General features: G+C 49.4%; 1 protein-coding gene across 3 annotated transcripts; it reads right to left on the bottom strand.

Annotated features, from left to right (window-relative positions):
- Positions 1–1796: 1796 nt before the first annotated feature.
- Positions 1797–17902, bottom strand: ABHD16A (abhydrolase domain containing 16A, phospholipase). 3 transcript variants are annotated; one of them, XM_012436676.2, is made up of 20 exons: positions 17705–17902; positions 16642–16698; positions 15825–15891; positions 15493–15579; positions 12098–12183; positions 8809–8882; positions 8472–8594; positions 7259–7373; positions 7033–7134; positions 6007–6070; positions 5548–5597; positions 5050–5173; positions 4170–4274; positions 3873–3936; positions 3081–3137; positions 2873–2935; positions 2658–2734; positions 2479–2577; positions 2334–2380; positions 1797–2131 (listed from the first exon to the last, which is right to left on the bottom strand). In XM_012436676.2, the coding sequence occupies exons 1-20, from the start codon at positions 17834–17836 to the stop codon at positions 2048–2050; spliced, it is 1677 nt and encodes a 558-aa protein (XP_012292099.1). In that variant the 5' UTR covers positions 17837–17902; the 3' UTR covers positions 1797–2047. The 3 variants fall into 3 exon arrangements, with proteins under 3 accessions (XP_012292099.1, XP_012292100.1, XP_064217300.1); XM_012436677.2 differs by lacking the exon at positions 17705–17902 and adding an exon at positions 17171–17633; XM_064361230.1 differs by lacking the exons at positions 15825–15891; positions 17705–17902.
- Positions 17903–21751: the final 3849 nt, after the last annotated feature.

Raw genomic sequence — 21751 nt, 5'->3', positions numbered from 1 at the left:
AGTGATCCTCTTACCTCAGCCTCTAGAATAGCTGGGACCACGGATGCATGCCTTGCTAATTTTTTTTTTTTTTTTTTTGAGATGGAGTCTCACTCTGTCACTCAGGCTGGAGTGCAGTGGTGCGATCTTGGCTCACTGCAACGTCTGCCTCCCAGGCTCAAGCGGTTCTCCTGCCTTAGTCTCCCAAGTAGCTGGGACTACAGGCTTGCACCACCACGCCTGCTAATTTTTTTATTTTTAGTAGAGACGGGGTTTTACCATATTGGTCAGGCTGGTCTTGAACTCCTGACCTCATGATCCACCCACCTTGGCCTCCCAAAGCACTGAGATTACAGGTGTGAGACACCATGCCTGACCAATTTTTAAATTTTTTGTAGAGATGGAGTCCCCCTATGTTGTCCAGTCCAGTCTTGAACTTTTAGGCTCAAGTGATCTTCCTGCCCCAGCCTCCCAAAGTGCTGGTATTACAGATGTGAGCCGCTATACCCAGCAGCTATTTGCATTTAAGGCGTTTCCCTTAGCTGAACAAAAATTTGGTTTCTAGGGGATTAACTGTTCTGTTGGATCTGGGAGGGTGGGATTCAGAACTATGCAGTGGTCCCAGAGCTTCATTTCCACACTTCCCAGTATTTGCCCCCTGGAATGGAACAGAGGAGAGGGGCACCAGTATCAGCTGTCTACCTGTTTGCTAATGGTAGAACATTATGGAGCTGTGGTCACCTCCCTCTTCTAACTCCAAATTTCAGGCGTCACATCACCTGAGAAGTCTCAGATCCCTACTTCCAGTGGAGACTCAGTATACATTCCCTTAAGGAGTTGCAGTGCTAATGTGGGTACACAGAGCCTCTGCTCCCAGGATTACAGAAGAGCTTCATGCACTGGGGTTGGAGAAGACACAGAAATTTAGCCAGAGACTGTATCTAGGACATCAGAACATTGTCACCCACATTAAGCATCTTTCTCAAAACAATGAACTCAGGGTGATAAACCTTGGGGTCTTTCATTTGGAAAAGAGAAGTTTCCAAATGAAGAAAGCAGCCAGGCAACAAACCAATGGGTGGAAGAGGGACCCATTCACTGTGTTCCACAAGGTCCAAAGATTAGAGATAGATGGAAGTTATGGGGAACCAATTTCCTCAGGTACAACCTAAGCATCTTCTAACAGAGCTGTCCAAAAGGCAAAGTATGGCTCTGAGAACACACAAGTCCTTGGCACCTGGCCCTCAGTCCCTGGCAGGGCCTGTGTTTGTTAAGCTGCAAAAAGGCTGTGAGGACAGAGACTTGATGACATGGCCAGGTGGGTGTGCAGGGTTTGCTGCATAAGACATGGGAAGCAGGCCCTTCTTCACTCCTCATAGAGATAACAAGAGGTGAGCAAGGAAAACTGGGGGGTACTGCTAGTAACACCATGCAGGTCGAACCTGGAAACCAGTAGAAGGGCTGGGTAGGTGAAATTGGATCCTAGAAAGCTTATGAGCTATAAGCAGGAGGGGGCAACCATGGACTTCTGGGGTGGTTGTATGTAGGAAGAACTGAGAAAGGAGGCAAGAGGGGCCAGGGAGGCTGCACAGTTGTGGTAACAGTAGCATACCAGGGAAGGGGGAGGTTTGGGGAGCCGCTGCCTGAGGATAGCTCAGGTTGGGGGCTGAAGGCCTCGGGGGACACAGATGGGAAGGGTTATATTAGCTGTCTAGAGTTAGGGTTTCCCAAAGCCCAGCCCTTTGGGGCCTCTGCTCTCCCCACTACCTGCCCCTGGCTCCCTAGACACTTGAGAAGTCATACAATTAGCCAGATAGTAGAAAAAATACCTTTTTATTAATTATTAGGAATAATCCATTCATGTAATGCAGGATGTATGTTGGAGAAGGTTAAGTACAGCCACACGAATGAGGCGAGACGTGCAAGAGAACAGTGGTGAGAAGGGGGATGTTCCCCCACTTTCCACAAACTATAAACAGCAACATGAACACAGAGAATCACAAATAAGAGGGTCTTTCCTCATGTCTCCTCTCACCCCATTCTTCCATAATGAGTCCCAGTGTGGTCCCTAGAGGTGCCAGGGCATCTGGAAGTTCTGGGCTGGGAGTGGGGTGCAGTGAGTGGCCTCAAAATTGTGCAGATGCTTCCGAGCCTGAGGATAGGAGGTGGGATGGGAGGGGTACAGAGCACTGTAGGGAGGGGCAGCCACTGGACTCCCTCCCTATCCTCTGCCTCTGCACCCATTCTATAAAAGCTGCCACTTTCAATGACTATAGGGTATCCCCAGTCCCTAGTCCCCATATGTGAGCCCTGGCCATTCAGGAATCCTTCCCACTTCCCACTCCTTAGCTCACCAGAAATAAAGCCAGCTGCCGCCGTCCATCTGCACTCATGTCCTCCCCTGCGGAGAGGAGGTGCTCAAAACAGGCCACACCATCTGGGTATTCATCCCCTTCCTAGGCTCTTCCCATCCCCTCTCCTGCCCCAGGACCTCCTTACCCACGCTCCAGGGGAAGTCAGGCCCATGTTCTGCCTGGTAGGAGCGGAGGACGGACAGACACCAGTCCTCTTCCACCTCCCATCGGCTGTAAATTGAGGCTGGTTAGGGAGAGATGACAGCCAGTCAGCAACCTGACCTTGCTGGGCCCCGCCCCAAGTCTCACTGGATCCCTTCTCACCTTCCTCCAGCTGTGAGGAGGCCTCCAACCACTGCCTCACCACTTGAAGACCCTCCTCTGCCATCACTCGGGGATACCTGTGGAGTAAGTGCCGAGACAGGTCAGGGCTGAATTTTTTTCATTCCCCATCCCTGAACCTTCCTCCCTCCTTCCCTGTGCTGGTGTCAATATCTGTGTGTACACTGCCCCCAGGGTGCACACACCCTGGCTCTCACCGATGCTGCAGGAGCTTCAGCAGGAGGTCATTGCCTCGGTTGGACATGATGTCCTCAGGAACCCTGGGGGTGAGAAGAATGTACCCTGGAGGGGCTGGAAGTTAGGAAGAAGAGTCTAGATACCTGGGTTTATGGTGGGCAGAGGTGGGAGGGGCAAGTTCCTGGCCATCTCTGGGATTCGAGAGGGCAGAGGTTCCCAGGCACTCACGTAGTGGTGATGATCTCATCCTTGGTTCTCCGGATCAGCAGTACAGGACCCTGGTATCTTCAGAGAACAGAGCAGTGGGAAGGGAGAGCAGAGGGAGACAGGTGACAACTGGCCCACCCCCGTCCCTGCACTGGTAGCATTCTTACCTCTTGCTACAGCACAGCCTGTGGCCTAGCCCTTCACTCAGGGGTGAGAGGGAATATTTAAGAATGGGCATGGTTCAGGCTGGGCACCATGGCCCATGCCTGTAAATCCCAGCATTTTGGGAGGCCGAGGCGGGCGGATCACCTGAGGTTGGGAGTTTGAGACCACCCTGACCAACATGGAGAAACCCTGTCTCTACTAAAAGAAAATACAAAATCAGCTGGGTGTGGTGGCGCATGCTGGTAATCTCAGCTACTCAGCAGGCTGAGGCAGGAGAATCACTTGAACCCGGGAGGCAGAGGTTGCAATGAGCCGAGATTTCGCCATTGCACTCCAGCCTAGGCAATAAGAGTGAGACTCCGTCTCAGGGAAAAAAAAAAAAAAAAAGGGCATGGGTCAAAGTCTGGCCCTGCAGGGAGACCCCTGCTGTGCCAGGCCTTAACCCTTTGGTTGCCAAATCCTGGGGTGGTCCAGGGTCCCAGGGCACATGGGAGGGGTTAGGCCAGTTGAGGTGGTGCAGGGTCACTCAGGGGATGGCCAGTGGCCATTTACCAACTTGCACTTTAGTACTAATTTCAGCGTTTGAGCACCCAGCAGAGCTGTATGGGGGGGGCAGGTGTTTAATGCTGGACGCTGGCCAGCCCTCACCTGCACAGCTGCTCCGTGTTGTTTAGATTGAGATGCTGCCTCACAGTCCTGGTCACCAGGCCCCCTAGAGTGGGATAAAGGTGAAAGGATGGCAGAGACAAAGCCCTTGCCCAACATAAAGGTCCTCACTGTTCATGGAGAAAGAAAACTGAGGTCCCCAGACAAAAGAGTCCTCCTGCTTCTAACAATGGGGCAACCTACTCTCCACCCAAGGAAAAGGGAGCCATCTCAGTTGGAACAGTTCCCAATTCCAGCCCACCCCTTCCCTGGAAGGGCAGGCCGGGGAGCTGCACTCACTCCAGCTGTCTGGCATGACCTTCAAGGCCAAGGGCACCAAGTCATCAAAGGAGGCATCCAGGATCACGGCACTAACATCTGGGTAGGACATGGCTGCCCACGTGGCTGGTACCAGGGCAGGGAAGAAGAGTAAGAACTGAGAAAGGCTCCTTCCTCCCACCACCTACGCTCTTATCCCACTGACGCTATAGGCCAACCCCACTCCCCCGACTACGTTAACCCTTTTTTCTTTCTTTCTTTTTTTTTTTTTGAGACGGAGTCTTGCCCTGTTGCCCAGGCTGGAGTGCAATGGTGCGATCTCAGCTCACTGCAACCTCCGCCTCCAGGGTTTAAGCAATTCTCCTTCCTCAGTCTCCCGAGTAGCTGGGATTACAGGCGTGCGCCAACATGCCCGGATAATTTTTGTATCTTTAGTAGGGATGGGGTTTCATCATATTGGCCAGCTGGTCTGGAACTCCTGATGTTGTGATCTGCCCACCTCAGTCTCCCAAAATGTTGGGATTACAGGCGTAAGCCACCATGCCCGGCCCCCCTTGTTTTTTTCTTAACCTCCTTTACTTGGTCAGGGATCTATCTGGAGAGGGTGGAGACAGAACACTGGAGACAGTGCACTGAAGACAATGGGCAGGAAACAGTCACGTTCCCTGATCTCCCCACCCAGGACCCGGGTCTGCTTTTCCTTTTAATGACTGGGCAAAAGGGAAGGAAAGGTGAAGTGTATACAAATAGGGTAGCTTCTTCCAGGCCCACTCAGAGATTCTACTTCCTCTCTTTTCTTCCTTGAGCCTCCACCCCACCTCAGGGCCACCAGTGCATTTTCCCACCTCTCCTGGGTGGGCATGAATGTGTCTATAGTGGGGGATGGGAAGGAGGCTGGTACCAGTGAAGCCACCGATGGACCAGGCATAGATGATGATGTCCTGGGGCTGGAAGCCCAGGCGGTGGATGGCAAACTGGACCACCACATCCATGGCATTGGCCTCATTCTGTGGGAACGGCACCCCCTGCAGGAGGAAGTGCAAAGGCAGGGGTGTGTCACCACCAAAGGCCAGCTCACCTGTCCTTTCCAATGTGGACCCCTCCTACAGCCATCTGGGACAGACAGAGAAGGTGTAGAAGGAAGGGGTGGTAGGAGAGGCTGTTCTCTCCAGAAGACGGATGTGTACAATGAGATCCACCTCCTCCTCTCCTGCCAGCCCCCCACTGCAGGGATGGGAGCATGGCTCCTAATGTTGCCTTCACAACCTCCTAGCCCCCAGCCCTCAGGTGAATGGGAGGCCCTTCAAGAAATCCACAGCCCCTCTCCTCCCTCCAATGGCTGACCAGAGGGAGACAGACATAATTCAGGAAAAGGAAGGGATTCCTGAGATGGTCTCACCGTGCTTCCAGCAAAGCCTGGATGATTCCAGCCCAGGACTGAATATCCAGCTGTAACACAGGGGGAGGAGGGACTGAGACCTTGTGGCCCACACCCCTCTCTCCAGCCCTGGGGGAAGGAAGAACAGATGGACCCCCCCAGCTTAGAGGCAAATAACTCCAAGCCTTCCCGGAATAGGAGATGACACCAAAGGTTCTGAGGCAGCACAGGGAGAGGCATGTGATTGTGTGGGGTATGTGGTAGGGGAATGGAACAGAATGAAAAGCACAACAGTTAGGGACAGAGGCCAGGGGAGGGATGTAGGGTTATCAAAGCAAATGGCAAGTGAATTTTTCCCTAAAGCTGAAAGACTCAAAACCTCATCCAGAGAAAAGTGGAGGCCAGGGTAGGTCATCAGTGTGGGAGGCAGGGACATTCCCTTCAAAGGGCAGAGATGAGGAGACTGAGTCACCATCTTACCTTCCAGAGGTGTGGAGACGCAGCCCACCTCATAGAACCCAGCATTCCCCTCACAGCAGATCACCTAGGAAGGAGGCAGGAAGGAAGGGCTCAGGGGCCAAGTTGGAACTGAAAAACTCCCTTTGGGCTGGGAGGGCAACCCATGAAGAGCTTTGCAGGGAAGAGGAAAGGGCAGGTTCCTGTTTTCTCCAAGGGGAATGGAAGCTTCTCATTCCACAGGGTCCATAAGAGGAGAAGCAAAGGGATTACAAATACCCCTCAGAGGCTGAAGTGCTCAACCACCCAGCCGTGTCCACTTTTCCTTGGAAGATTACCAGCTGGAACTCTCAGGAAGGGGACTATGGAGATGTTTTTCCTTTATAGTTTTCGGGTCTGTTATCTTCTGTGACCATTGCTCCTGTGTGGTATGCTGACTGCTCTCCCCATCCCTCTCTGGGCTCGTCTTATGGTCAGATAAACTCCAATGCCATGGTACCCCAAGCTGAAGCCCACGGATGGTGGGATTTGCATGAACTCTCATGGCAGATGGGCAGCGCCAGGACTAGAACTGAGTTCTCTAGACTCCTGGCTTAGTGTTCTTTCCAGGGCTGCTTCCTGGAGGCAGGAGACTTTGAAGCCAGGCTGCCTGGGTTCAAATACCAGCTCTAACACTTACTGTGTGGTCCAGGAAAGGTTTTCTGTGCCTCAGTTTCATCTCCTGTAAAATGGGCTAATATAAACAATACCTATCTCACGGGATTGTTGTGAGAATTAAATATATATGCTTCATATATCTATGATAATTAAATATATATAAAGTGTGGAATGCTATTTAATATTAGTTTTTGGTCCTTGAATGTCGCCCCTCCTTCATCTGTTTCTCTATCACAAGGTTTCACTACATCACAGGGTCTTTAGGGTAGAGCTAGGAGATGGGACTATCCCCAGTAGTGGTTCCTTAGGGGAGGTGCTATAGCACGGGGGTCCCCAGACCTCCACTGCTTTCCTCATACTCACTCCACCTCTGGGCTCCCTGCTCCCTCTTACCAGCTTCTGTCCCTGGGGCTCAGCTGTCCCCCGTCGGTCTACAAACATGGTGTCAATCTCATTGCCATCACAGGCCAGCAGCTTTGCCCGGCGCCCGTTACACTGAGCAGGGGAGATGCAATGGCCAGGTTGCAAGGGGCAGGAGGCCACATCACAGGGATGGGGTGGGGTGGGATGAGGGTCAGAGGGAAGGGCGTTGGGGGATGGGTGGGCAGGGAAGCCTCACCTCTTCCACCAGTCGGGCCTGGCCCTGCAGCAGCACAGGCATGAGGGCTTTCTGGAGCAGGTACACAGAGCCTGGATACAGCATCCGGCGCCCCAGGGTGTGCGCCACCAGGTAGCTGTGGGGAACACAGGTTAACAAACCCTAACCTTGGTGGGGCCTGGGGACTGTGCTGGGGACCATCACGGCCCTAGCACTCACAGACTGTGAGGCCTGCTTCACCCCTGACCTTCACAGCTTTACTTTCCTCTTTCAAGCCTTAATGAAGTATGTACCAGGCTGATGTTTTTCAAACTCTTCTTACTGCAACCTTTGTAAGATAAACATTTTATATTGTGGCTCAGTGCATGCATATCCTGTATGTACAGAATTCTATGAGAAAACTTTTTATATATAATAAGTAAATGCAAAGTTATTATCAGATCATGATTCTGTTAATATATAAGTACAACATATTAAAAGTCCCCAAATAAATAATACTTTAAAGAAGGATGGTTATAATTCAAAACCTCAAATATGGCTTGCCTTCCTGACCAATTAGCACACTGTCAACAACCAACCACTAAGTCCACCCTGTTCTTTGGTATTCTAGAAGCTGCCTCCTAACTCCCAGCAATAGAAAATTCCCAGTGTCTGTTCCACTGTAAGATATAGGTGGTTATTTCCATTCCTTCTGACATCATCAGTACCCACGACTGAGCTTTATTTGGGATTTTCCATGTGCTCTCAGGCACCCAGGCAAGGCAGGAGCCCTTCAGAACATGTTGCCTTACTTAATCTCCTCAGCAACCCTGTAGGGCAGGTTCATCACAGGTGCAGACACCGAGGCGCACAGGGGCCAGGAGCCAAGGTAGAATAACAATGAGGCAGAGGGGCCACGATGGGTACACAGATGCCACCAGAGCCCGCCCCAGCTACAGGTGTGTATCCTCTCCACCCCCACCCACCCTTACTGCTCCTTCTCGGCCTCACTGAAGGAGCTTTTGTTCATATCCCAGTTCTTCGTCTGCTACACTTGAGACTCCAGACCTCTCGGCGCCTCTTTTCTTCAAACATTAATGTGGATAAAAACGACTTTGCCACAAATTATATATACAAAGCATATGACACTAGGCCCAATGAGTGACAGCTATTTTACAATGAAGTGCCCACTCCCACAGCCCTCCCGCCACGACCCCTCCACCCCAACGGGCCTCTCCTCCCTGTTGTTTCCCACCTGGTGATCTGACAAGGCAGTTTCTTAACCCGGTTGAGGAGGGTGTCTGCCGTCCCCCGGTGCAGGGGCTCTGGGCGAAGCAGGGCCACACCTCGGCGGGAAGGGCCCCCTCGAGACTCCTTCCTGAGGAAGGGAAAGATGCAGGGAAGGATGGGGTCAGGAGCAGCAAGCTGGTCGTCTGAGGTCTGGAGGACAGTGGGGGTCTAGGAACAGCAAAACGGCACTAGAAGCAGGCACTATGATCTGAGAGGGCATGAAGGTAGGGGGACAGGGCAGGGCAGGGATTATCTGGGATGATTCCAAGGGGAGGGACAGAGCAAAAGAACTGGGGCCTCACCGGCTGCTGGGTTCTTCCCAGTGGAAGTCCACTGGCCAGCTCCGGAAGTCAAAGTTGTAGTTGGCAAGCTGCCTCTGCGGTGGGCATGTGATAAAGAGGGGAGGAAAGGGGGAACTGAGAACTCAGGGGAGACCCTCCTACCCACCATCAACAACACCTTCGTTATGCAGGGTTCTGATCCCCACACATTAGGGGAAACTAAGCAGAGGTCAATACCCTCCCAATTCTCAGATGGAAATATTTTTTTTTTGAGACAGGGTCTCGTTCTGTCACCCAGGCTGGAGTGCTATAGCATGATCTTGGCTCATCACAACCTCGGCCTCCTGGGTTCAAGTGATTTTTCTGACTCAGCCTCCCAAATAGCTGGGATAACAGGTGCCTGCCACCATGCCCAGCTAATTTTTGTATTTTTTAGTAGAGACAGGATTTCACCATGCCGGTCAGGTTGGTCTTAACTCCTGACCTCAGGTGATCCACCCACCTCGGCCTCCCAAAGTGCTGGGATTACAGGCATGAGCCACCGTGCCTGGTGCAGATGGAAAATTCTAACAGGACCAGAAAATCAGGCGAGATGGTGTGCCCAATCAGGCATCAGGACTGGCCTGTCTGCCCTCTTCCAAGCTGGGAACCTAACATTCTGCTTTTCTAAAAATCTAAGTCTGACCCACCCCTAGGAGGAGTGGCTGAAGGTGCTAGTGCTTTTGAGTGAGGGGGTGGTAGGGACCCACTGGCTGGTCACAGTCTATTCCCCAACCTGAGTCCCTTATAGGGTGCTGCCTTGGAGGCTCAGAAATCTCCCAGCAGATCACACCAACAGACCCAAGGTTGAGTGAGACAGAGAGAAGGGAAGTCACGCCCACAGTGGGCTCTTCTACACGTGGGGCCACCCCTTGAAGGAAGCTCTGACTTCCATCCTCACAACTACCTCCCTTCCCTCAACTCTTGCAGCCATGGCTCAGTGCTGCCCTACAGACCACCTGAGCCTTGGGTCACCCCACTGAGCCAGTCTGCATGCCCCCCACCTTTTTTTTTTTTTTGAGACAGGGTCTCATGCTGTTGCCCAGGATGGAGTGCAGTTGGTACAATCATAGCTCACTGTAGCCTCTAAGTCCCAGGCCCAAGTGATCCTCCTACCTCAGCCTCTGGAGTAGCTGGGACTACAGACATGTGCTACCATGCCCAGCTAATTTTTTTTCTTTTTTGAGACAGAGTCTTGTTCTGTCGGCTAGGCTGGAGTGCAATGATCTCAGCTCACTGCAACCTCTGCCTCATGGGTTCAATTGATTCTCCTGCCTCAGCCTCCTGAGTAGCTGGGACTACAGACGTGTATCACCACACCTGGTTAATTTTTGTATTTTTAGTAGAGACGGGGTTTTACCATGTTGGCTAGGCTGGTCTCAATCTCTTGACCTCGTGATCCACCTGCCTTGGCCTCTGGCCTCCCAGAGTGCTGAGATTACAGGCATGTGCCATCGCACCCAGCCCCAGCTAATTTTTAAAATTTTCTTTAGAGACAAGGTCTTACTATGTTACCCAGGCTGGTCTCAAACTCCTGGGCTGAAGCGATCCTCCTGCCTCATCCTCCCAAAGTGCTAGGATTATAGGCATGAACCACCTCGCTGGTTCCACATGTTTTTTGAGGGCAGTGGGAGCTGTGTCTTAATACTCGACTGTATTCGTCCCCCATCCCCTGAGCTCCCAGCATTCTATTTTGAGGGTTGTTCTTTATTTTCTGCACAGAAATTTTTTTACATTTCAAAATGACTAAGGGAGAACAATAGAAAAATTATACAAAAAGGTAAATGGCAAAACAAAACAAGATGAATAAAAGCGAATCTCAGGCAGGCTTTGCTCAGACCTGCTCTCAAACCTGGACTTAGCCACTTTCTTGCTCTATGACTCTGAATGGGTCACTTAACCTCTTTTTGCCTCTGTTTCCTCAGATTCACAAATGAGGGTAATAATGCCACCTCACTCAGCTGTTGTGAAGATCAGACAAATGCCTCAGCCAGCAGCGTAGTACAGAGGGCATCATTACACAGCTCCATAAATAGTGTGGAGTAGCCAGGAATGCGATGATGGTGGTCATAGCTGTTTGATCCCAGAAACTCTCCATAACAGGAGAGAGCTTTATGGGGCCCCAAAGCCCATCCTCAAAGATAATCACAGTCTAGCATCAGCCAGCCTGGCACAACTTCCAAGACACTGAGCCCTAGCTTTTCTCCCTCCTGGCACCATGCTGTACTCCCAGGCACAGGAGTGGACATACCTGTCCATCTTGTCCCATCTATAAACAAGGCTAGCATGGTATTAAATGCACACAACAAAAATAAACATTTATAGAACCAAGCTGCTATGATACAGAGAAAACTACCTTCTAAGAAACACTGTAGGCCAGGTGTGGCAGCTCACGCCTGTAATCCCAGCACTCTGGGAGGCCAAGGCAGGTGGACCACCTGAGGTCAGGAGTTCAAGACCAGCTTGACCAACATGGTGAAACCCCATCTCTACTAAAAATATAAAAATTAGCTGGGCGTGGTGGCATGTGCCTATAATCCCAGCTACTTGGGAGGCTGAGGCAGGAGAATTGTTTGAACCCAGGAGGCAGAGGTTGCAGTAAGTTGAAATTGTGCTACTGCACTCTAGCCTGGGCAACAAAAGTGAAACTCTGTCTCAAAAAAAAAAAAATACTGTGGGCCAGGCACAGTGGCTCACACCTATAATCCCAGCAGTATGGGAGATAGAGGCAGACGGATCACCTGAGGTCAGGAGTTCGAGACCAGCCTGGCCAACATGGTGAAACCCTGTCTCTACTAAAAATGCCAATAATTAGCTGGGCATAGTGGTAGGCACCTGTAATCCCAGCTACTCAGGAGGCTGAGACAGGAGAATTGCTTGAACCTGGGAGGCGGAGGTTGCAGTGAGCCAAGATCGCGCCATTGCACTCCAGCCTGGGCAACAAGAGCAAAACTCCATTTCAAAAAAGAAAAAAAGAGAAAAGAAACATTGTGAAATGTTTCTACATTTAGCCAGTTCTTTCAGGTGAGGGAGGGGGAAGATCGTTCTAGCAGAATATTCCATTAGAAGTGGTAGGGAGGAAAAATTCCTTAGGTGGACAGTTCACTAATGGAGGGGAGAAGGGATACAGCAATGTGCAAGCAAACACCCAGTGTGGTGGGTGGTAAAATACACCTCCTCTTCCTGCAGAAGCCAGTGCTTGGTGCTCTGAGGGACAACTGAGGAAGCTGCTATCAGGCACCTATACGGCACTTTTCCTAGAGCCTCTCACCTTGTTTTCTGAAGACTGGTTCCGATGTGTTGCTTCCAAGATGGTGATGAACTGTCGGTACTGGGGGTTGGTCCAGCGGCCAATGCCTGGCAGAGAAAGGACAGGAAACAGTGCTAGGAAAACTGGGAAACAGAATGCCTAGGTTTTAGGAAAAGAATTGAAGGTGGGCTAGAGAAGGCCCTGGAAGAAGAGGTGAAAGAAAAAGGAACTGAAGGCATAGGATGTGGAGAAATAGACCTGAGCCAACCCCCTTCCTCCATATCCAGCAACTGGCTATAGGATGCTTCTTCTCCCTAGCTTCTGCAGCTTATGTCTTTATAGATGATCCCTAACCTACCATCTTCCAGAATGTTCATTTTCCTCACTCTTTAAACACTATCATATAATCCTACTGTTCTCCCCTGCGAAAATTAAATTTCTCTGTTTTTCACTGCTGCTCTTTTCCAATGCTTGCTTTCTGCCTCTCTTCTGTATAGTCTAGCCCCTTGCCGTCTGGCTTCATAGTCTCCGACTCCTGCCCATAATTACTTCCTCACTGAATCCCTGACTCTTCCATCCTCATTCTCTCCGACTGTACCACTCAGCATTCTCCCTGTCCCTCAAGAATCCTCCTGCCTTTGCTTCCTGGGCCCATCCTTGATTCCTTCCAATTCCTGAACGGTTCCTCTCCTGACTCCTTTCTGCTTTCCTCTCTGAATCAGAAGCAACTCAGTGCTGACTTGCTCTTTTCTCTTCAATCAAACACTCAGTGATTGCGTCCACTCTCCTTTCACTGCTGAGGCATCTCAAATCCTAACTTCTCTCCTCACTGACCTGGCAGGTGTCATGTGCCAAGCAGACACTGTACTATACACTGGAGACTCAGCAGGAAATGAGATACACAGCTTCTGGCTCTCTGAGAGCAGGCATTCTGGTTGGGGTAAGGTACAGCCAGGAGAAGACAGTACACAAGAACATTTCAGAGAGGAATGAGTGCTACAAAGAAAATAGAAGAATGAACCAGAACTCTGTGTCATCAATGGTAGTTCCCCAAAACGAGATGATGAGAGAATGAAGTGTGCGGCAGAATGATTTGTATGCAGTGACATTTATTCCAAAATGTAAAATGCACAATACATATTGTTTATAAATACCATATTTCACAGATTCTAAGATGCTCCACTCATAAACTGGGAGTTAAAAAAAAAACAAAGAAAAAAAGATTCTAAGATGCATATGTTTTAACCCTTGAAAACTCTGAAATTAGTATTCATTTTACAATTGATGGCAGCTTAGACTTGAGAAATATGTTTCATAAAAGTATGAAAGTATGTGCCAGAAAAAAAAAAAAACCCACACCAAATGACAATTATTACTTCTGAGGAAAGAGGAAGATGGCACTGAAAGGATCCCAATGGGAACGCCAACCCTAACTGGAGTGCTTTAGATTTTGCTGACCGAAAGCATTTAAAGCAAATATCACAGAACTATGTATTTTTAAAAATCACAAAACTATATCTAAAAAAATTAAAAATATTTTGTTCTCTCGACTTTTCTGTATTTTTTCTTTTCTTTTTTTTTGAGACAGAGTTTTGCTCTTGTTGCCCAGGCTGGAGTGCAATGGCGCGATCTCGGCTCACTGCGATCTCGGCTCACTGCAACCTCTGCCTCCCAGGTTCAAGTGATTTTCCGGCGCCGCCTCCTTAGTAGCTGGGATTACAAGCGCCTGCTACCATGCCCAGCTAATTTTTTCTGTGTTTTTTTCTAAATTAAAAATAAATAAAATAAAATAAGACAAAACTGAGTAGTGGGAGCTACTTTCAGACACGGTGGTCAGGGAAGGCCTCTCTGAGGAGAGAGCCCAGCCCTGCAGAGATTAGGGGGCAGAACACCTCAGGCAGAAGGTCCTGGACCCAACTGCGGCCATCCAGCCCCTACCGCACCATCCCCATGCTCAAGCATCCCACATCACCTGACTGTCATCAAATGCACCCACTAGGGCTTGGTGATCTGTTCTGCCTCTTAATTTTTTTAAATTATGAGATATAACTTACGTACATAAAACATATATTCAGTTTAAAAAATACAAAGCAAACATTCACTTGACTATCACCTAGGTCAACAAAGGGAACACAGCCACCTCTCAGCAGGAATCTCCTCCATTCTGTACTCCCCCACCCAGGTAATCACTCTCCTGACTTTCAAGAAAACCATGCCCTTGTTGTCTTTAGTGTTCTACTTCAAACATGTGCATCCCTTTTGAATTTTACATAAATGAAAACATACTGCATACAATATTTTGTGGTTAGCTTCTATTTAACACAACATTTGAGAAATTCATCTGCATTGCTTTTGTTTTTCTGGAGACAGAGTCTTGCTTTGTCACCCAGGCTGGAGTGCAGTGGTGCTATCTTGGCTCACTGCAACCTCTCCCCCCAGGTTCAAGCAATTCTCATGCCTTAGCCTCCCCAGCAGCTAGGACTACAGGCATGCGCCACCATGCCCAGCTAATTTTTTTGTATTTTATTTTATTAATTTTTTTCTGAGATGGAGTCTTGCTCTGTTGCCCAGGATGGAGTGCAGTGGCATAATCTTGGCTCACTGCAACCTCTGCCTCCTGGGTTCAAGCAATTCTACTGGCTCAGCCTCCCAAATAGCTGGGATTACAGGCACCCGCCACCATACCTGGCTAATTTTTTTTGTATGTTTAGTAGAGATGGGGTTTCACCATGTTGGACAGGCTGGTCTCAAACTCCTGACCTCTGGTGATCTGCCCACCTTACCCTACCAAACTGCTAGGATTACAGGCATGAGCCACTGCACCCAGCTTCATCTGCATTGTTGAGCGTAGCTATAGTATATCTGCATTGCTATATAGTGTTCTGTTGCATGGCTATTGCACAGAACATATTTTATCCATCCTATTGATAGCCACTGGAGTTGTTTCCAGTGTAGGATTATTACAAATAGTGTTGTATGCTGTATTCTTGTACATATATATTGTTTATACATGTGCAGGAGTTTCACTAGTGCGGATACATATATAGAATTGTTGTAGGGTATATGCATCTTTTCTAGATAATAGCAGCCAGGCATGGTGGCTCACATCTATAATCCCAGTACTTTAGGGAAGCTGAAGTAGGAGGATCACTTTGAGCTCAGGAGTTTCAGACCATCCTAGACAACATGGTGAGACCCTGTCTGTACACGCACAAAAAAAAGGTAACAGCAAACTTTTTCGTTATTTTGTCATATTTATTACCCAAGTCTTTTGAGGAAAAGATCATGCCTTAAACTATATTCTCTTTAGTGATTCCCTCTCAGGGCCCATCACTAAACTGTATTTGCAGAAGGTACTTAATATTTACCCAGCGACAGTGACAGATAGATTCAAACCAGGTTTCCTCTCTACCTACCTCGGAGGCAGGCCACACCTGCCAGAAGTAGTAGCAATGTCCCAGCATAGTGAGAAAACGGCACCACTTTGGACAAACTCAAGTAACCTGGGAAGGGAGAGGGACAATGTGAGACCCTCTCCACAATGCCCCTCAGCTCCTCTTCCCAGTTCAGCCCCAACCTCCACCCGACACTCCCTCTTTGGAACAGCCATACCCTAAGAGGAAGAAGATGCCTGATGGAAGAGGGAAGCCAAGCCATCCTCACAGGTCCCCTCTCCTCTTTAGGGAGCTGGCTCATCTGCCAACAACATGCCCATTTGCTGCCCCACCACCTTTGAAACCACACTGACCTTTCCTGTACAAGTAGAAGAAGGCGAAGGGAGAGGAGTAATAAGAGATGGACCAGAATACTGAAGCCTGCAGCAGAGAGACAGGGACAGGCAATCAATACACACACACACACACACACACACACACACACACACACACACACACGCCTGCCATTCTAGGCCTACACTTCTGAGCAAGATGGGTAACCTGAGGGATATCGTATAGAGTATTTGGTGTATGACACCATGCACACAATAGGTGCTCGATATTTGTTGAAAAGTAGTGTGTCAGTGTAATGGAGGCTGGGAAAACTAGGTACAGGCTCTATTTTGTTCCTCTGGAATTATGAAAGAATTATGTCTTCCATCTCCAGACATAATTCCATCACATTTAAAGGCCAGTCTCTCTGTCTGCTCAAGTTAATCAAGCCTTTTCAATTGGCCCTGCTCAGGGCAGCCCCTGGCCTGGTCCCCAAGAGATGCGCAAACATCACCATAGGAACTGTGCCAGAAAGAACAGCTGTCCCTGCAGCCAAAGAGGTTAGTTGCCAGGGAGGACAGGTCACTGGGGAACTGCAGGACGCACCTGAAGATGGTCCCAAAAGTAAACATGTTTTCCTCACGGCTCAGGCTGCCTCAGAGAAAGCAATGCTACATGCCAAAGGGGAGTGCCAAGTATGCACACTTAGAGTATGTCTGTGTGTCTGTGTTGGAGAGGTCTGTTGCAGAGCCCAGAGCATCCCCCACCGCAGGTGTGCTACTGCTCCTAGGAGGGCTAAGTTCAAGAGGATAGGTGGGTCTGAAAGATGCAGAGTCCCAGATGCCAGGGTAGACATACCAGTGCCAGGATGCTGTCAGCATGTTTCTCCAGGGCACGGGGCTGATAGTACGTATCCTGCCAAAACAGATGGCCTCCTTAAGGACCCTGCCCATTGGCAGGTCTTTCCCCTTCCCTTTCAGAAGCCCTGCTGCTTGTCCTCCAGTTCTAGCCTCATTGACTATTTCTCTTGAGACATCCCTGGCCCCCACAGAAACCCCTCTTCCTCACCCTCACCCTGAATCTGATTTCCCAGCCCTGATCATGGGAACACAGGGAGCTGGATTTGGAAGCAAAAGTGAAAGCAGCATTGGACGATTTTTGCTCCTTTCCACAGATCAATTTCAAATGGATTGCAGGCACGTGCATATGGGGAGAAGGGTTAGAGAAGAAAGGAAAGACACCAAGACAATTCTAAGAGGGAAAGAAAAGCATCAGAAATAAGAGTAGTTGACTAAGAGAATGTGGGTAGGAGCGGGCAGTTTGTAGGAGACAGTAACACAATGTGAGACAATTGATAAAAAGAAAGAGAATATTTAGAACAGCCTACCACCACTCGCCAGCTCTCCAGCATACAATGACTCTGGGGTCTCCAGGCTAAGTTGGGCGGGGGTTATGGGGAGGACGGGGGATACATGATCTGTAAAAGTCATTCTGAAATTCAAGGCCAGGGTAAAGGGAAGATAAAAACGGAGCGGGGGGAGGCACGAAGAGACATTGAGGAAGAGAAAATTGGGAGTTTGACAGCAAAATTCACCGGCTCCCCAGTCCACGCAGGGTCTCTTCCAGGGCTTAAGACTCAACTAGGACCAGCACGAACCACGACAGACAGGGTGGGGGGACGCGGAAAGGAAAGAACAAGGAGTGGTAGTCGGAATGAGAAAGCGGTAAAGAGCGAAAAAGAAAGGAGGCGGCCAGTCCGTAGGCGTGACTTTAACCCAGGAAGCACACAGAGCGCAGACTTTGCGGACAACTGGCTTGACAAGCAGACTCCCCTTATTTCCCCTCATGGGCACTTCTAGGGAGCAAAGGCCGTAAAGGGTTTGGACTGTACCACGTTCTTCGGCGGGGGGGAACGACTCACCCAGGAGCTGGAATGGGGGGCAGTGATTGCCGTTGGCGTCTCGGGGACGCTGGCCGGGGCCCTTTCGGAGTCCCTCTCCCGGTAGATTTTGTAGAGCCGAGGGCCTAGGACGCAGCTCAGCAGCTTCGCCATAGCCCCGGCTCGGGCCGCTGCTCTTCCAGCAGCAGGTCCCCCTGCCGGCCCCGCCCTCCTCTGCCTTTTGAGGTGTTGTGTGCCCTTGACGTCAACTCGTACTGGCTCCGCCTCCGGGCGAATCGCGACATTTTCAGTGCTTCCTGAGAAGAGTTTCGCGCAGTTGGGGCTACGGGTACAGCAGCGGTCCTAAATTAGTGGAAGATTTTGGAACGCGGAGAATTAGAAAATTATTAGGCATAGTTCAATAACTTTTTTATGTCTCATTGGCAGACTCTAGAGCGACAGCGGAAACAAGGAATGAGATTAAAAGCACTTGACAACAGTAATAGAAAAGACAAGATGTCTGGGAATATATCTAGTATAAGAAATGCAAGATTTTATGAAGAAAACTATAAAAAATTGTTGAAAGGTAAACTGGCCCGGCGCGGTGGCTCATGCCTGTAATCCCAGCACTTTGGAAGGCCGAAGCGGGTGGATCACTTGAGGCCAGTAGTTCGAGACCAGCCTGGCCAACATGATAAAACCATGTTTTTGTATTTTTATTTACTAAAAGTACAAAAATTAGCCCGGCGTGAGTGGCACGCGCCTGTAATCCTGGCTACTCGGGAGGGCGAGGCATGAGAATCTCTTGAACCCGGGAGGCAGAGGTTGCAGTGAGCCAATATCGTGCTACTGCACTCCAGCCTTGGCGACAGAGCAAAACTCCGTGCATATTTCTAAAGAAATAAATAATTGTAAACAACAACAAAAAAAAAGATGACGGAAGAAGAAGAAGAAATAAATAAATGTAAACTGGCCCAGCATGGTGGCTCACGCCTGTAATTCCACCACTTTCGGTGGCCGAAGGAGGATTGCTTGCGCCCAGAAGTTCCAGCCCAGGCAACATAGTGAGACCTGATCTCTACACAAAATACCAAAGGGGGCAAAAAAAAAAAAAAAAAAAAAAAAAAAAAAAGGGCGGGGTGTGGTGGTGTGCACCTGCAGTCCCAGCTACTCAGGAGGCCGAGGTGGGTTGCTTGAGCCCAAGAGTTGAGATAGCGCCACGCACTCCAACCTGGGTGACAGAGCCAGACCCTGTCTCAAAATAATAATAGAAAAAGTAAAAAAAACTTTATTTTTTTTAAGACAGAGTCTCAGCTGGGCGTGGTGGTTCATGCCTGTAATCCCAGCACTTTGGGAGGCTGAGGCAGGTGGATCACGAGGTCAGGAGCTCGAGACCAGCCTGGCCAATATGGTGAAACCCCGTTTCTACTAAAAATACAAAAATTAGCCAGGTGTTATGGTGTGCACCTGTAGACCCAGCTACTCGGGAGACTGAGGCAGAAGAACCACTTGAACCCAGGAGGTGGAGGTTGCACTGAGCTGAGACTGAGCCACTGCACTCCAGCCTGGGCAACAGAGCGAGACTCTGTCTCAAAAAAAAAAAAAAAAAAAAAAAAAAAGACAAAGTCTCCCTCTGTGGCCCAGGCTGGAGTGCAGTGGGGCATGATCTCAGCTGACTGCAATCCCAGCCTCCCAGGTTGAAGCGATTCTCCTGCCTCAGCTTCTCTAGTAGCTGGGCTTACAGGCGCCCACCAATGCGCTCAGCTAGCTTTGTGTGTGTGTATTTTTAGTGGAGATGGGGTTTCACCGTGTTGGCCAGGCTGGTCTCGAACTCCTGACCTCAAATGATCCACCCACCTTGGCCTCCCAAAGTGCTGGGATTACAGGTGTGAGTCACCTCGCCTGGCCAGCCACCGCACCTGACTTATATCTGACTTTTTTTTTTTTTTTTGAGACAGAGTCTCACTCTGTTGTTAGGCGCCAGGCTAGAGTGCAGTGGCGTGATCTCGGCTCATTGCAACCTCCACCTCCTGGGTTCAAGCAATTCTCCTGCCTCAGCCTCCCAAGTAGCTGGGACTACAGGCGCTCACCACCACGCCCAGCTACTTTTTGTATTTTAGTAGAGATGGGGTTTCCCCATGTTGGCCAGGATGGTCTCAATCTCTTGACCTTGTGATCCTCCCGCCTCAGCCTCCCAAAGTGCTGAGATTACAGGCGTGAGCCACCACACTCAGCCATATCTGACTTTTAAAATTTTATTTAATTTATTTTTTTGAGACAGAGTCTCACTCTGTTGCCCACGCTGTAGTGCAGTGGCATTATCTTGGTTCGCTGTAACCTCTGCCTATGGGGTTTAAGGGATTCTCCTGCCTCAGGCTTCTAAATAGCTGGAATTTCAGGTGTGTGCCACCATGCCTGGCTAATTTTTGTTTTGTTGAGGCAGAGCCTCATCCTGTCACCCAGGCTAGAGTGCAGTGGTGATCTTGGCTCACTGCAACCGCCGCCTCCCAGGTTCAAGCGATTCTCCTGCCTCAGCCTCCAGAGTAGCTGGGTTTACAGGTGCCCGCCACCATGCCCACCTAATTTTTGTATTTTTAGTAGAGACAGGGTTTCACCATGTTGACCCTGCTGGTCTCAAACTCCTGGCCTCAAGTGATCCACCAGCCTCTGCCTCCCAAAGTGTTGAGATTACAGGTGTAAGCCACGGTGCCTGGCCTTTATTTTTAGAGTTGAGATCTTTCTCTGTCGCCCAGCCTCAAACTTCTGGCTTCAATCAGCCCTTCCACCTTGGCCTCCCAAAGTGTTAGGATTACGGACATGAGCCACCATGCCTGCCCAGGCTTCTTTTACTCTCACTATGTTGTGAGATTCAACCTTGTTGCAAATCACTGAGTTTGTTCATTCTCATTGCTGATCAGTGTTCCACTGTGTTAATATACCACAGTTTTTCCATTATATAGCTGTACTTCGTATAGTTTTTGGTATGTATGGAATATTTTGTCAAAATAATTTTTAAAATAAATAAATTACATGTTAAAACTATAATAACTGCATGATGGGCTGGGCATGGTGGCTCATGCCTGTAATCCCAGCACTTTGGGAGGCCGAGGTGGGTGGATCACGAGGTCAAGAGATTGAGACCATCCTGGCCAACATGGTGAAACCCCGTCTCTACTAAGAATACAAAAAATTAGCCGGGTATGATGGCACGTGCCTGTGGTCCCAGCTACTCGGGAGGCTGAGGCAGAAGAATCGCTTGAACCCAGGAGGCAGAGGTTGCAGTGAGCTGAGATTGCGCAACTGCACTCCAGCCTGGCGACAGAGCAAGACTCCGTCTCAAAAAAAATAAAAATAAAAATAAAAAAAATAACTGCATGATGATCTTCCTTAGAGTTTTTGCTAGCTGGATGTAGTAGTTTACACCTGTAATCCCAGCACTTTGGGAGGCCGAGGTGGGGGGATCATGAGGTCAGGAGTTCGAGACCAGCCTGTCCAATATGGTGAAACAAACACTTTTTCTACTAAAAAATACAAAAATTATATGGGCGTGGTGGCACATGCCTATAGTCCCAGCTACTTGGGAGGCTGAGGCAGGAGGATTGCTTGAACCCAGTAGGCAAAGGTTGCAGTGAGCCAAGATTGTGCCCCTGCACTCCAGCCTGAGTGAGACTCCGTCTCAAAAAAAAAAAAGTTTTTGCCATTCAGAAGGATGAATCAGTCCGTGTTAGCCTTCTCCATGAGTAATAATGTACTCCTCAGGGGTTCAGAAGAGGTCTGCCGTATGCCAGACAACCACAGGGAAAGTCATTCCAAATCATTTACAGGACACTGACTGGATACACAGTCTTGTGCTGGGTTCTATGGAGGACCAACATGAAAACTCAGTTTCTTCACTCATGACTGACATTTCTTTTCTTCTTTTTTTTTTTTTTTTTGGTGAGACAAAGTCTTGCTCTGTCACCCAGGCTGGAGTGCAGTAGCATGATCTTGGCTCACTGCAGCCTCCACCTCCCAGGTTCAAGCAATTCTGGTGCCTCTCAACTTCCTGAGTAGCTGAGATTATAGGCACATGTCACCACACAAGTGTAA

This window comes from Aotus nancymaae, unplaced genomic scaffold (genome assembly GCF_030222135.1).
Source record: "Aotus nancymaae isolate 86718 unplaced genomic scaffold, 86718_ANA_hifiasm-v0.15.2.pri h1tg000040l, whole genome shotgun sequence".
NCBI classification, from domain to species: Eukaryota; Metazoa; Chordata; class Mammalia; order Primates; family Aotidae; genus Aotus; species Aotus nancymaae.
This window is presented reverse-complemented; position numbering and strand designations above follow the sequence as displayed.

Excerpts from the sequence above, each read along its gene's own strand:
- ABHD16A (XM_012436676.2), bottom strand. The coding sequence starts at position 17,836 with ATGGCGAAGCTGCTGAGCTGCGTCCTAGGCCCTCGGCTCTACAAAATC. Across the intron at positions 2,381-2,478 it reads TGACTTCCCCTGGAGCGTGG|GGGAGGACATGAGTGCAGAT; the intron begins GTAAGGAGGTCC and ends TCCTCTCCGCAG. Across the intron at positions 2,132-2,333 it reads GGCAGCTGGCTTTATTTCTG|GCTCGGAAGCATCTGCACAA; the intron begins GTGAGCTAAGGA and ends TCCTATCCTCAG.